This window comes from Oncorhynchus gorbuscha, linkage group LG25 (assembly GCF_021184085.1).
Source record: "Oncorhynchus gorbuscha isolate QuinsamMale2020 ecotype Even-year linkage group LG25, OgorEven_v1.0, whole genome shotgun sequence".
Lineage (NCBI taxonomy): Eukaryota > Metazoa > Chordata > Actinopteri > Salmoniformes > Salmonidae > Oncorhynchus > Oncorhynchus gorbuscha.
This window is the reverse complement of record NC_060197.1, coordinates 10634332-10650995: the sequence shown is the minus strand read 5'-3', so window position 1 is coordinate 10650995 and position 16664 is coordinate 10634332. Positions and strand designations below refer to the sequence as shown.

General features: G+C 45.4%; 1 protein-coding gene across 1 annotated transcript in view; it reads right to left on the bottom strand.

The window, feature by feature from the left end:
- Positions 1-5436: 5436 nt before the first annotated feature.
- The window catches only part of LOC124013603 (filamin-C-like), a 103274-nt gene continuing 92046 nt past the window's right edge, over positions 5437-16664 (bottom strand). Inside the window, 14 exon segments of the mRNA XM_046327920.1 lie at positions 5437-6649; positions 6797-7003; positions 7441-7659; positions 7904-8080; positions 8394-8526; positions 10046-10161; positions 10283-10420; positions 12834-13103; positions 13785-14039; positions 14302-14424; positions 14580-14732; positions 15658-15861; positions 16078-16239; positions 16434-16607. Coding sequence (XP_046183876.1) covers positions 6462-6649; positions 6797-7003; positions 7441-7659; positions 7904-8080; positions 8394-8526; positions 10046-10161; positions 10283-10420; positions 12834-13103; positions 13785-14039; positions 14302-14424; positions 14580-14732; positions 15658-15861; positions 16078-16239; positions 16434-16607 — 2519 coding nt within the window. The 3' untranslated portion in view covers positions 5437-6461.

The following is a 16664-nucleotide window of genomic DNA, read 5'->3' as shown; positions in this document are numbered from 1 at the left end:
GTAGCTCAGCCCCAGCTCAGCCTACAGCAAGGTCAGCTGTGTAGTAGCTCAGCCCCAGCTCAGCCTATAGCAAGGTCAGCTGTGTAGTAGCTCAGCCCCAGCTCAGCCTATAACAAGGTCAGCTGTGTAGTAGCTTAGCCCCAGCTCAGCCTATAGCAAGGTCAGCTGTGTAGTAGCTCAGCCCCAGCTCAGCCTATAGCAAGGTCAGCTGTGTAGTAGTTTGACAGGTCGTACAAGGCAGCATCCTGTAGCACCCAGTTTGCCATTCCTGCATGTCTCACATGTAGATGGGGTGGGCAGTAACAGCAGGACAGACAATCTGTCCTGGGTGGTCACCACCTTCTCCTAAGGGACCGCCAAAGACCCACACCAATTGGGTCACAGCGGTGTGGGGTCCATCTCCAACACTAGTGTCATCAGCAGGGGAGATGGCCTGTGGAGCGTCACTTCCAATCAGCAACTCCATGCCGGTCCTAATACGACCCTGCTGTACAAAGGCAGACTGCCGCTGTTTCACACAGTCCACAATTTGAGTTTTTTAAAATGATTTTCATATCTGTCCATTTCTTAAAATCGACAACATATACACAGCACATAATGTACGCTGACTGTGACGGTAGCTAATGTGGTAACAATGATATAGGCTGTGTCGTAGTTATGGACATTTCGAGTCTTTTCCATGAGCCGGCTCATTTGGCTCCATTCACATAAAAGAGCCGTCTCATTTGACTCCATTCACGTAAAAGAGCCGTCTCATTTGGCTCCATTCACATAAAAGAGTCGTCTCATTTGGCTCCATTCACATAAAAGAGTCGTCTCATTTGGCTCCATTCACATAAAAGAGCTGTCTCATTTGGCTCGATTCACGTAAAAGAGCCGTCTCATTTGGCTCCATTCACGTAAAAGAGTCGTCTCATTTGGCTCCATTCACGTAAAAGAGCCGTCTCATTTGGCTCCATTCACATAAAAGAGCCGTCTCATTTGGCTCCATTCACGTAAAAGAGTCGTCTCATTTGGCTCCATTCACATAAAAGAGCCGTCTCATTTGGATCCATTCACGTAATAGAGTCATATCATTTGGCTCCATTCACGTAAAAAAGTCGTCTCATTTGACTCCATTCACATAAATGAGGAAGCTCCTTTGGCTCCATTCACAAAAAAAGAGCTGTCTCATTTGGCTCCATTCACGTAAAAGAGTCGTATCATTTGGCTCCATTCACGTAAAAAAGTCGCCTCATTTGACTCCATTCACATAAATGAGGAAGCTCCTTTGGCTCCATTCACAAAAAAAGAGCTGTCTCATTTGGCTCCATTCACATAAAAGAGCCGTCTAATTTGGCTCCATTCACATAAAAGAGTCGTCTCATTTGGCTCCATTCACATAAATGAGGAGGCTCCTTTGGCTCCATTCACATAAATGAGGAGGCTCCTTTGGCTCCATTCACATAAATGAGGAGGCTCCTTTGGCTCCATTCACATAAATGAGGAGGCTCCTTTGGCTCCATTCACATAAATGAGGAGGCTCCTTTGGCTCCATTCACAAAAAAAGAGCCGTCTCATTTGGCTCCATTCACATAAAAGAGTCGTATCATTTGGCTCCATTCACATAAATGAGGAGGCTCCTTTGGCTCCATTCACAAAAAAAGAGCTGTCTCATTTGGCTCCATTCACAAAAAAAGAGCTGTCTCGCTGTCTCATTTGGCTCCATTCACATAAAAGAGCAGTCTCATTTGGCTCCCAAACAGCTCTTTGTTCTAAATGCTTAACAATCTATAGACTTCCATTATGTCAGATGTTATGGCTGCTATGAAAGTAAACTGTGTGTGTGGGTGGGTGATCAGGGGTGTATTCATTCCACCGATTCTGTTGCAAAACGGAAGCAAACGGAACGAAACAGGCATGAACCTACCTGAATTTGACCAATATAAACTTGTCTTACTAATGATTACTACCTAATGATTCGGGCAGGTACTGTAGCGTTCTCCTGGCATCTGCCAAACCCAGTTTCGTCCGTCGGACTGCCAGAGGGTGATCTTAGTAGGCTAGGCAACCTCATGATTGGTATAGGGCAAATTTGATTATCATGCAGTAGCCTAAGTATATCGATGTTATATTGAGCTGGGTGAATGGAATACAAATGACAGTCATCCAATATGCTGTACTAGAAATAATAATCGAATATCGTCCTCCCTAATCTTAAATGGCACTGACTGCCACTGGTGTGGGTGTGTGTGGGTGTGTGGGTGGGTGTGTGGGTGTTTGAGTAGGACGTAATGGTCCAGTTAGTGCTGCTGGTCCAGATGGTCTGAAGGAGGACAGCAAACAGCATGGACCACTTATCACCATGCGGCCTAACACAACACACGCGCGCACACACGCACACACGCACACGCACACACGCACACGCACACACACACACACACACACACACACACACACACACACACACACACACACACACACACACACACACACACACACACACATACACACACACACATACACATACACATACACATACACCCATACACGTCACACAACCACACAACTGTGAGAAACCAACAACACTAACAACAAATCACTCTCTTCTATTTCTCCATCTCTCCTTCACTCTGTCATCAGTACCTGTTTATCTCTGCATCCATTCTCTCAATCGTTCTCTATTTCTCTCTTTCAGCATCTTTCTAACTCTCCTTTACGCTCCCTCCATTTCTCCATCCATTTCTCCCTTCACCAATCTATATTTGGTTTCAGTAATAACCCGTGTGGATTCACAGCCTGTTGACCAGACAAGGCACACAAAGCACCATGCTAAGCACTAATTGCACCCCCCCTACTCTCTTTCTCTCTCTCTTTCTCTCTCTCTCCCCCTCTTTCTCTCTTCCCCTCTCTCTATCTCTCCCCCTCTTTCTCTCTTCCTCCCACTCTCTCTCTGCCCCCCCCCTCTAACTCTCTCTCGACCCCTATTTCTCCCCCTCCCTCCCTCCCTCCCTCCCTCCCTCTCAATGACGCAAGCATTTTATCCTGGCAATGATATGTCCTCCCACAACGTAGAACTATTCAGGGTTGACTTTTTCCGTCTATAATAAGTGTAACCTAGCTGCATTGCATTTGTAGCCGATTGTACTGTGCATACCAGGATAGGGATAGATGAGGTGTTCTTTGCTTGATCTTTGCTTCCACCTAAAGGCCATTTGGAGAACTTCTGCCATGGAAACAGGTGGGATAGTATGGGGGGGCTTCAAAGGTCTATGATAGAGCCAAAGTGTACAATTCTACCAATCAGAACAATTTTAGTTTTTTTTGCAGAACCCTAGTTCTAACCCCTGACCCCAACCTCTTATCGATATACAGCAAGTTAGCTTGCCTTAAGTGACTGATGCCATTATGCAAATGGTGAGAATCGTTTACAATATGGCCTTTACAATATGCTATCCCAGTGAGAGAGAGAGAGAGAGAGAGAGAGAGAGAGAGAGAGATAGAAAAAAATAGATTAATGCTCCTAGGCCTGTATGCTTACCATGCTTTTTCACAGTTCCTTAATAATTTAGCCCAGCTTACCATACAGTGCCAGCCTGCCCAATGGCCAGGAGTCCTTTCCATTTCATATCCCGTGCAGAAAGAGTATCAATTCCACGCACTATAAATGATGTATGAGGCATGAATTGAAAGCAGTGCATTTTCCATTACAGGGATTGTGCAGGGTATCTCCCTCTGTGTCTACTGCACAGCTGCACAGTACTGGGGGTCTGAATAGAGTGACAGCAGAAGAGACAGGAACAAATGTGTGTGTCAGAAAGAGGCAGCAGGGAAATTGTGTGTGTGTGTGTGTGTGTGTGTGTGTGTGTGTGTGTGTGTGTGTGTGTGTGTGTGTGTGTGTGTGTGTGTGTGTGTGTGTGTGTGTGTGTGTGTGTGTGTGTGTGTGTGTGTGTGTGTGTGTGTGTGTGTGTGTGTGTGTGTGTGTGTGTGTGTGTGTGTGTGTGTGTGCGTGAGTGCGTGTGCCTGCAGGTTTTGCCTGCCTGCTGTTGTGTTGACATAGTGTTGGCGATAGATGAAAAGGCGTGAAATGTGATTGTCTGATCACAGCTCCCCATCTCTGTTGTCACTATGGGACTTTCACATTAAAACTCCGGTGATTGCATTTTGTGATAGCAACACCCATTCCACTTCCACTCCCTGTCACAGCATAGGATTTGTGACAAAGGGAGACCATCAGCACTCGGACGGAACACAGATGGAAAAAAAACTCCCCATGCATGCGCGCGCACACACACACACACACACACACACACACACAGCTCATAGATTCTTGATCTCTGGAGGCGAGACTCGCTGCTCTCTGGTTCTCCAGAGAGGCACCAGCTCTCTGTGTGAGTAGAGGCTTCCGTGCCACTCTTCAGTTCATTACATTCAACCAACAAAACAACTGCATTATTAGTGAGTCAAACAAATCAACTAACGAATCCACGAATGAATTGATCAAAGATTGATCGTACCACTGGACTATGGCTGAAACCAACACACAGGGCGATGCTGCACAGTGTAACAACACACCGTACAGTAAAGCAAGGGAGTTTAGTGCCATTCAAAACATTGTGCAACGTACTAAACATATTATTGACAGTGCAGGGTAATAGTCCTAAACGCAGCTCCCTTACTGCCTGTCTCTGTCCCAGCTGAAGGTTTAACTCCCACTGGTCTGTAATGACAACGTGATTACACTGGATCAGGGGGCCCATTAGAGTCCCACAGTGGTAATATTGCCCTCGGACAGAGAGGGGACATTCCTGTAGTCAGTATATTTATGGAGGAAGTACAGGGAAAAGCTCTGTAATGATGCTAGAGTTTCCCTAGGTACCAGGTAACACATGACATTTTAGTTCATTCTACCTCAGTGTTCCCCAACCCTGCTCCTCCAGTACCCCCAACAGTACACATGCTTATTGTAACCCTGGACAACAATACCTGATTCAACTGGTCAACTAATCATCAAGCCCTTAATGAGCTGAATGAGGTGTGTATGTCCAGGCCTACAACTAACCTGTGTACTGGAGGACCAGGGTTGGGAAACACTGTTTAAACTGAGTGATTTCACCAACCATCTGTAATAGCCCATTATCACCAGCCAGTGGTACTGTTGTGCAGATATAAAAAATGCTAAAACACTAATATAACAACACATGCCATTTAGTGAGCACTTTTATCCAACGTGACAGTCATGTGTTCTGACATTACACATGACGTTATGGGTGGTCATGGGAATTGAACCCACTACTCTGGTGTCACAAGTGCTGTGCTCTACCAACTGAGCTACAGAGGACCACCTTTGTTCTCAACTAAATATACTAAATTGCTTTGGGCATCATTTTTTTTAACGCAAACAAAACTACACCCACTCAAAAGCACACTTTAAATTAAGACTCAAGACAACACATGTTGGGTTTTCAATGGAAAGTTAGCAGTTAAACGTTTTATTATGGCTGCACATCCGTACCAAACAGAAGGTTAGTATATCAAACGATTAAGAGTTTTTTCTGTTCATTTTCATACATATAAAATCACTATAAAATGTCACTCAATGATACTGTTCCACTGTAGCATCTCTCTGTGGACTTCTTAATGAAACATTCACACAATAAACCGATTGCTATGCCGTGCTCACTTCCTCAGTAAAAAATCCTTGGCCAACCACATCTCTGTGTCCATGGTTACACCCGAAATGACACAGGAAGGCCCGGTATGAGGGAGAATAGTTTCTAAGATCGACTGAAACCTTCTCCTTTGAAACAATATAAGACCATTTTCTGTCAAAGAAAATAAAAGGACTGAATAAATAAAGGTAAATAACTCGTCTGTCTGTCTGTCTGTCTGTCTGTCTGTCTGTCTGTCTGTCTGTCTGTCTGTCTGTCTGTCTGTCTGTCTGTCTGTCTGTCTGTCTGTCTGTCTGTCTGTCTGTCTGTCTGTCTGTCTGTCTGTCTGTCTGTCTGTGACCCAGACAGTGACATCACAGCCATCTTCCCTCATGTAAGGCAGCCATTTTGGCCAGGCCAGTACAGGCATTGGGGGACACCTTTGGAGGACTAGCTAAAAAAGCACATGTTGGTGACTACATACTGTGTTTGTGCTCTGAAAATACTAACATAGGTCGATACAGACAGAAAACATTATTTCACTTTTGACTTCTCTTTGTACATTCTCTCTCATTGAAAGTAAAAGCCTGGTTGGTGTGTGGTGCGTAGAAAATAGGGGAGGCGCATACATAGTAGGATTGGCACCTCAGATCTTTGTGATGTCACCTGGATAAGTTATCAGAGTAATTTGGCACAATGCATGATGGGTAAATTAATTCCCCCCTGGAAAGACGGAAAAAGTTTTTGTATCTTTAGTGTGTCTGTGGGGGTGTTGGACTAGTCCATTCTGGGATACAGCAGGGGGTTGTACAAGGGATGGATGAGTCCATTTTAGGGGACGGTGACATGGAAGGGGCTGCCGGGGACATTTTCATCCCCCCATTTGACGATGAGGATGTAGTTGCCCTGTTCTTTGACGGTGTAGGTGACGTTGTACATCCTGTTGCCCAGGTGTTTAACGTAGACCTCTTCACACGGGGTCTTTGGGCCGTGTACCCCCACCATCAACATGTTAGTTCCTATGGTGGAAGAAATACGGCAACATAAAGTATTTGTGTGAGTGTATCTGCGTGTGTATACTTTGTATGTGGGTGCATTTGTACAGTGTGTGTCTGCGTGTGTGTCTGCGTGTGTGCACACCTGTGTGTATGACCAATGCCTCTCACCTGCTTTGCTGCAGTCTACTGTGAAGGTGTTCTTCTGCCCTACAAAGGCCTTTGATAGGCCGGCGCCCCGGGAGACCACCTTACTGGCATCCGAAGAAAACTTAGGGCCATAGGCCACGCCCATCGACGACGACGACGTCTTGGTTACTGTCTCCACAAGAACGGACGAGGTTTCATGTAGACTGTGACCACTAGAGAGACGAGCACCTAGAGAGAGAGAGAAAGAGAAAAAGAAAGAGAGAAAGAGAGAGAGAAAGAGAAAGAGAGAGAGAGAGAGAGAGAGAGAGAGAGAGAGAGAGAGAGAGAGAGAGAGAGAGAGAGAGAGAGAGAGAGAGAGAGAAGAGGGAAAGAGAGAGAGGAATTGCATAAGTAGGGTTGCGTAAGATCTATAAACACATCTGGCGTGTTGCATAATCTCTCCTCATATAAAATATAAACACACACAGCTTAGGTGGACAAATACATCATGTCTAATATAATAGGAGTGTGTAGAGGCTAGGGAATCTTCCAACTCATTACACCAAGCAAGGTCTGAGGACTCTTTAGTAGACCAGTACACACACTTGCCATCTCTCCATCAACACATTCTGGAGTCAACACTCAAATGTTAGTGTCTGGGTAGCGTTGCTCTATCGAGGACTTACCTGTGACTTTAGCCTTGAAGGGGCTACCTACGATGTGGGATGGTCCTCCGTATTTGATGGTGATGAGATAGCTGCCGGGGGCCATGGGTGTGTAGGTGACCTTGTAACCCTCGGGACAATCCTGACAGTCCATCTTGACCTTGGACGGCCCATCGATGGTCACTGACAGAGCACCCGACCCCGCATTACACGTGTTCACTACAAAATCTGACGCCGCGCCTACAGGAGGGGACAGAGATGGACAGGGAAAACATCCAATCAGAGGTGAGTTAGAAGAGACATGTGAGCCAATATTGGTCATTTATACATTTTTGTGGATTTTTCCTTACAGTGGTCTATAGGCCTTCTGTGGGTATTTGAAACGACCAAATTACTGAACGTGTTAAAATTCGAATAAACACTTACCGTATTTGTCTACCTTAATGTATGTGTTTGTGTGTGTAGGACACAGTGTTCCTCATACCTGTGGTTCCTCCTTCCAGCCCAGGTCCGAAGGCAGACACCATTCCCGGGTCTCCGACCTGTCCGATCTCTCCCACACGGATCTTGAAGGGACTACCGGGAATGTGGCTCCCGTTGAAACGCACTTCGATGGAGTGGACTCCGTTCTCCCTCGGGATAAACCGGATGGCGTGCTGGTCTGCAGCGGAACAGGAAGGGGAAGGTTAAAATGGCCAACACCTTACAATATTAACAATTTACTTACTGAACCTTTCATTTAGCAAGACATGCAATTGAGATGAACTTCTTTATAATGTAGGATGAGCACCTGGTGCTTTGGTTGTACAAGCCCTCTACTGTAAAATACTACTACTGCATGTACTGCTTGATGCATTTTCTTAATTATCAAAGGAATTGAATCAATCTGGTGGAAAAGGCAGTATCTTGGATATTTTCTGTACTGTGTAGTAGTGAGTTGTTGTATCGTCAGTTTGTTCAGTGGTACGTCTTACCGCTGTCCAGCTCAGTAACATAACACTCCTCTACTGCTCCGGACGGGGTGTGAACCTTAGCATCTATCAACCCCCTCGCCCCGTTCAACTGCACCGCGAACGACGCCTCCTGGCCCACCTTCAACCCCATCTCCTTCAATCGCAAAGGTTAAAGTTCAATGATCTAATAAGCCCCATGTGGTCAGACTGATGACAGGGTGTGGGGTAACACATTTCCCCTAAAGCAGAAGCAGCTAATAATAATAATTATCCAACCATCTCACCCCCCCACACACACACACACACACACACACACACACACACACACACACACACACACACACACACACACACACACACACACACACACTGCATATAGATTTTAGAGTGGCCTGCCAAATCTATCCACTAATAAAACTATTCTAAATTCATTTACAACTCAAATATAGATGACGTTCCATCTCTGGTTTAAATCCAAGAAGAGGTTATGACAGGTGTGTCTATTCATATAGCAGTGAACTCTGCCCTCTGTATAATACATTCCAGTCCTCGCTAATAATGACAGACATCAGAATAAGGTCTGAAATTGCCAAGAAACTGAATATCTTGTACAACGCTGTGTACTACTCACTTCACAGACCAGCGCAAACTGGCCTAACCAGAATAGAAAGAGGAGTGGGAGTCCCCGGTGCACAACTGAGCAAGACAACAAGTACATTAGAGTGTCTAGTTTGAGAAACAGATGCCTCACAAGTCCTCCACTGGCATCTTCATTAAATAGTATCCGCAAAAGAGCAATCTCAAAGAATAAGACATATCTCAGACTGGCCAAATGAAAAGAAAAGATTAAGCTGGGCAAAAGAACACAGACACTGGACAGAGTCGCCTCCTCACTGTTGACGTTGAGACTGGTGTTTTGAGGGTACTATTTAATGAAGCTGCCAGTTGAGGACTTGAGGCGTCTGCTTCTCAAACTAAACACTCTAATGTACTTGTCCTCTTGCTCAGTTGTGCACCGGGGTCTCCCACTCCTCTTTCTATTCTGGTTAGAGCCAGTTTGTGCTGTTCTGTGAAGGGAATAGTACACAGCATTGTACGAGATCTTCAGTTTCTTGGCATTCAATCGCATGGAATAGCCTTCATTTCTCAGAACAAGAATAGACTGACGAGTTTCAGAAGAAAGGTATTTGTTTCTGGCCATTTTGAGCCTGTAATCAAACCCACAAATGCTGATGCTCCAGATACTCATCTAGGCTAAAGAAGGCCAGTTTAATTGCTTATTTAATCTGAGCTCTGAGTTTTCAGCTGTGCTAACATAATTGCAAATGGGTTTTCTAATGATCAATTAGCCTTTTAAAATTATAAACTTGGATTAGCTAACACAACGTGCCATTGGAACACAGGAGGGATGTTTGCTGATAATGGGCCTCTGTACGCCTATGTAGATATTCCATTAAAAAAAAATCAACCTTTTCCAGCTACAATAGTCATTTACAACATTAACAATGTCTACACTGTATTTCTGATCAACTTAATGTTATTTTAATGCACAAAAAAACGTGTTTTTCTTTCAAAAACAAGAACATTTCTTAATTAAGTTATCCCAAACTTTTGAAAGGTAGTGTATATGTGTGTGTGTGTATGCCTGTGTGTGTGTGTGTGTGTGTTCTAACCTGTAGGCTGGTGACTGTAAGGCGGCGTGAGTTATCAGACAGAGTGGCGATGGGGACTATGAAGGGACTGTCTGGGATGTGCTCATCATTAAACTTAATGGACACCTCATAGTCACCTGGAGAGAGAAAGAGAGATAGAAGGCACATAGTCAACCTTGTGATTTCAGGTGTAGAATATGTCCAGTATGTTGTTGTGTACATTAGATGAATGTAGTGTGTATAATATATTGGTCTGACCTGGTTCCTGCACCACATAGGCCACTCCGCAGGATCCATCCTTCCTGTCTTCAAAGCTGATCTCTGCCTTACTGGGCCCCTCTACAGCGATGGACAGACCTCCTGCACCAGCCTCTCTGGTCCAGATACTAAACTCAGCTACAGAGGAACACAGACAGTCAGTTATACAGTATATACAAAGGGGAAAGAAGCATGGAAGTTAGGAACCAATATACATAGGCAGTTTGAAAAAGCTTTCCTTTGCTTTCCTAACAGAAATTTGCATCCTGCAGCACAAACTCCAAAAAGTTCTGGGACACTGTAAAGTCCATGGAGAATAAGAGTACCTCCTCCCAGCTGCCCACTGCACTGAGGCTAGGATACACTCTCACCACTGATAAATCCACGATAATTGAGAATTTCAATAAGTATTTTTGCTTTCCACCTGGCCACCCCTACCCTGGTCAACAGCCCTGCACCCCCCACAGCAACTTGCCCAAGCCTCCCCATTTCTCCTTCACCCAAATCCAGATAGCTGATGTTCTGAAAGAGCTGCAAAATCTGGACCCCTACAAATCAGCAGGGCTAGACAATCTGGACCCTCTTATCAACTGATATTGTTGCAACTCCTATTACTAGCCTGTTCAACCTCTTTCATATCATCTGAGATCCCCAAAGATTGGAAAGCTGCTGCAGTCATCCCCCTCTTCAAAGGGGGAGACACTCTAGACCCAGACTGCTACAGACCTATATCTATCCTATCCTTCCTTTCCAAGGTCTTCAAAAGCTAAGTTAACAAACAGATCACTGACCATTTCGAATCCCACCGTACCTTCTCTGCTATGCAATCTGGTTTCCGAGCTGGTCATGGGTGCCCCTCAGCCACGCTCAAGGTCCTAAACGATATCATAACCTCCATCGATAAGAGACAATACTGTGCAGCTGTATTCATAGACCTGGCCAAGGCTTTCGACTCTGTCAATCACCAAATTCTTATCGGCAGACTCAACAGCCTTGGTCTCTCAAATGACTGCCTCGCCTGGTTAATCAACTACTTCTCTGATAGAGTTCAGTGTGTCAAATCGGAGGGTTTGTTGTCCGGGCCTCTGGCAGTCTCAATGGGGGTGCCACAGGGTTCAATTCTTGGACCGACTCTCTTCTCTGTATACATCAATGATGTCGCTCTTGCTGCTGGTGATTCTCTGATCCACCTCTACGCAGACGATACCATTCTGTATACTTTTGGCCCCCCCATGGACACTGTGTTAACTAACCTCCAGACAAGCTTCAATGCCATACAACTCTCCTTCCGTGGCCTCCAACTGTTCTTAAATGCAAGTAAAACTAAATGCATGCTCTTCAACCGATCGCTACCAGCACCTGCCCGCCCGTCCAGCATCACTACTCTGGAAGTTCTGACTTAGAATATGTGGACTACTACAAATACCTAGGTGTCTGGTTAGACTGTAAACTCTCCTTCCAGACTCACAATCCAAAATGAAATCTAGAATCAGCTTCCTATTTCGTAGCAAAGTATCCTTCACTCATGCTGCCAAACATACCCTCGTAAAACTGACTATCCTACCGATCCTTGACTTCGGCGATGTCATTTACAAAATGGCCTCCAACACTACTCAGTAAATTGGCTGCAGTCTATCACAGTGCCATCCGTTTTGTCACCAAAGCCCCGTACACTACCCACCACTGCGACCTGTATGCTCTAGTTAGCGGGACCTCGCTTCATATTTGTCGCCAAACCCAGTGGCTCCAGGTCATCTAGAAGTCTTTGCTAGGTAATGCCACGCCTTATCACAGCTCACTGATCATCATAGCAGCACCCACCCGTAGCATGCGCTCCAGCAGATATATTTCACTGGTCACCCCGAAAGCCAATTCCTCCTTCGGCCGCCTTTCCTTCCAGCTCTCTGCTGCCAATGACTGGAACGAATTGTAAAAATCACTGAAGCTGGAGACTCATATCTCCCTCACTAACTGTAAGCACCAGCTGTCAGAAAAGCTCACAGATCACTGCACCTGTTCATAGCCCATCTTGTAAATAGCCCATCCAACTACCTCATCCCCATGCTGTTATTTTTTATTTTTTTGCTCCTTTGCACCCCAGTATCTCTACTTGCACTTTCATCTTCTGCTCCAGTGTTTTCTGCTCCAGTGTTTAATTGCTAAATTGAAATTATTTTGCCACTATGGCCTATTTATTGCCTTTACCTCCCTTATCTTATCATTTGCACACACTGTATATATACTTTTTTCTATTGTGTTATTGACTCTATGTTTGTTTATTCCATGTGTAACTCTGTGTTGCTGTTTGTGTCACACTGCTTTGATTTATCTTGGCCAGGTCGCAGTTGTAAATGAGAACTTGTTCTCAACTAGCCTACCTGGTTAAATAAAGGTGAAATAAAAAATTAATAAAAGAATGTGGATAGTTTCATTATCTTGATCAAAAGTCCAACATAGCCCTACATTTAGTGACTGAAAAGGCAAGGCTCTCCTATTCAGAAGCTTCATACCCAGCCTATCACTTGCTAAGAGAGCTCTACTGCCAACCTACCTGCCACTCCTGCCACTCCTCTATCCAGCCCCGTGCCCCCAGCCCGGACCTTGTGTGCCCCTCCCTCTCCCAGGGGCCCCACGGTGAACTGGAAGGGGCTCCCGGGGACATGCTGGCCCCTGTACTTGACGTTGACCGTGTGGGGCCCCATCTCCTGGGGGACGAAGCGGACGCTGTAGGTGCTGTCCTCGCCGTCGATGATCTCTGCGTCCTCCGTCTTACCCCCCGGACTAGTCACCTGGGCCGTCATCTCCTGGGTCCCCTGGTCACCTGTATTGGGAGGAGGGAAAGAAAAAAAAGAGGGAATGAGAGTAGGGGGAGAGATAAATATATGGGAGAGGGATGAAGAAAGAGAGAGAGGAGAAGGAGAGAAGGACACAAGGAGGAGAAGTGCTTCAGACAAACTTCAAAATAGTGCTCACTCTTCAAACATTCAAGTTGTCAGTAGGGGCAGTAGAGAATCATAGAGACTGTATGAGGTTAGTCAGACTGAGATGTGGATTCAGCGGTGTGTGGCTCAGTCTCTGTCTCTGTGTGATGTCAGAGTAAGATGGATGGGTCACAGAGGTGACAGCCATGAACTGCTCAGATTTTCCATCTGTGCTCTCTCCTTTAAACGCCCTCCTATAAATTCCAATCTGGGACAATGGGAGAAACATGGAGCGACTCCCCAACTCAACACACACAAAGGCATACACATTAATATCCAGACATGCTAACACCAGATTTATAAAATGGACTATTTACATACATCATTGTATCATGCAATTTTTTATATTTTTTATTAAACTTAATCAAGCAGTAGTTTGACATACATTTGTATTCTAGATGTATTTATTATTCTGGATTAAAACAAAAAAGCATAGCCAAATTGGACAAAACACACACATTCCTGAATCAATTAATCGGCATTAGATAGGCCTCACACACCCTCTTGTGTCACACACACACCCTCTTGAGGCTTTCTGGTAGTGGCTGGTATCCCACTGAAGCCTGTGAGACTCTGACTACCCAGGAACTCTCCAAACACGTCCCTGAAGGGGTCTCCCCCGACCTGGGTACTCTCCTCCACACGCACCTCCCGCTTGGTCTCCCCCGCCTGTGTCTTACTAATCTCTGTGCGCTCCGTGCGTGTGTACGTGTGACTGCTGCGCGTGAACGTGCGCGTATGCCGCTCCTGGGCCGACACCATCTGGAACCAATTACCTACAGAGGGTGGAAGGGTGGAAGGAGGGAGGGAAGGAAGGAGGGAAGGAGGAAGAAAGGGCAAGAGATGAAAATAGAACTATGCAGTAGGAAGACCAAGCAAGGGGTCACGACAGTGTGTAAGAAAGCTATGTGAAAGCATGTGACTGTGCAAGGAGAGGAAGACAAGAGAAAAGGAGGGATGGTAGATAGAAAGGAGGAGAGCCAGTGGGCTTTTTGGAATCCCAATCCTGGACCACACACAGACCATAACGGTTCTCACCTGGTATTTTGAGGTTGAGGTCACAGGTGCTGCCCACAGTAGCAATGGATGGAGCATGTCTCTTTCTAGTGATGCTCTCCTTCACCCTGCCCTCACCACACACCTTCACCGTGAAAGGACTTCCTGTGGGATAGACCAATCACAGCCTGTCAGGAACCCAAATCAGACAAAAAAATGCAAGACCACCCATAGCAAGATAAGTCTGTTTAGATAGGAGCTGAACTGTATACAGGCATGTTGTAAGACACCCGAGGCCACCCGAGGCCCCCTGAACTCACCTGGGACGTGCTGGTCGGCGAACTTGATGTTGATGATGTAATTTCCTGGTTCAGTAGGACAGTAGGTCACCTTACAGGTACCATCCTCCACATCCTCACAGTTAATATCCACCTTACTGGGACCCTCGATAGACAGGCCCAGACCACCATAACCTGATAGAGAGAAAGGGAGAGAAGATGGAGGGAGGGAGGGAAAGAGAGAGACATGAGAAGAGTAGAGGGATGAGAGAAGATGTCACAGTAGAAGATGAGTGTTGGTTACACCAGCCATATCCACAATGTAATGGAAAACTGTAATTTATGCAGCCATTTTGAGTATTATTAACAGTAAAATATGTGAAACATTTTACTGCAGCATACTGGAAATGATGGTCCATTGTGGGAACATTCTGTAGGCAGGGAAATTATTGCTGTATTTTGAATGGTACACTGTAAAAACCATAACTTGTTTTTGCGGTAAGTTACTGGCAGTCTGTTACCTGTAAATTACTGTAAAAAAAGTATCCCACAGAATACAGTATCGTATTGGTTTTTTGGAGTGCCAAAAAGCTTTTGACCACTAGTGGGTTTTTTTTGTTAAGGCCTCTAGAAATGCAAGTGATATAAAACACCAAATATTCATTGCTATGCTGTAAAGAAAAACCCATTACCTACGTAGCAGCCAATCTCCTTACACCAATCACATGTAATTACAGTAAAATACTGTCAAATACAAATCCTAATCCCCTCAATGATTTTCATCCATCCATCCATTTATTCATTACGATTACAGTATCATTTACTTTTTTACAGTATAATACAGTCAATTATACAGTATTGTACTGTGTGTCATTACGTCATTGCTTTGATACAGTAGTTAGATAACAGTAGGTGTACTGCAATATGAAATACAGTAACTTACTTGCCAATGAGCTGCCTGCAAGTTACTGACAAATTCACTGCAATCCTTTTACAGTGCACACACAGCAAAAACTACTAACTTAAAACTTCTGAACATCTAAAGTTGAATATTATCTTAACCCTCTATAATGTCCAATCGTGAACTTGTCACAATGAATGCCAATGAAAACACCCTCACCTGCGTTCCTGGTGTCAACTATGAACTCAGCCACCTCAAAGATGTGTCCCTCCACCAGTCCCTGGCCAAACACCTTGACCTTGCTGGCGTCGCCGATCTCTGACTGGCCCACCATGATCTTGAAGGGGCTGTTGGTCACGTGCGTCCCGTTCTTCATCACACTCACAACATGCTCCCCTACCTCCTTAGGAGTGAATGAGATACCTAGAGAGGAGGACGGATAGAGGAGAACGCAATCAGGTACATGGAATGACTATATCTGTGCCTCTTTATGGTTCAAACATACAGACGTTTACCCTTGCTGCAATCTTACCAGGTCTCTTTGGACACAAAAAAAGAGGTTTACACAACTAACAGTTGTGTAACTGACTAAATAATAGATTGATGAACTTTGGGACCCGGGCCTGGTGAGTGGCTCACCGATGTGTCGATTGGGCAGTCTCTTGAGGAGGCAGGGTTCCTCGTTGCCCGACGGTGCTCTGATGCTCGCTGTCAGGCTGCTCAGGTCTGTCTCTGAGATCTTCAATGACACGTCTGTTGCCGTGCCGACGTTGAGCTGGGATGTCCTCATAGTGTCATCTCCTACAGGGGAGAGACGGACAGGAGAGAACAAGAATGAAGGCGAGAAAATGAAAAGCAAATAATGCATATAATGACTACAACCTTTGGCTTGCTCTAGCCTTGTTGCATATTCCTATCTCTCTCTCTCACACACACACACACACACACACACACACACACACACACACACACACACACACACACACACACACAACCTGTGATCTTGGCAGTGTAGGGGCTGCCGGCGATGTGTTTGTTGTCAAACTTGACGATGATGTTGTAGTCTCCTGGTACAGTGGGAAGGTAGGACACAGTGCAGGTTCCATCCTTATTATCCTTACAGTTGATCTCTGCCTTAGAGGGACCCTCCACCGCCAGGGACAGACCACCTAGACATGAGAGGAGAGAGAGAGAAAGAAAGAGCAGAAGTGAGGAGAGATGGGGGA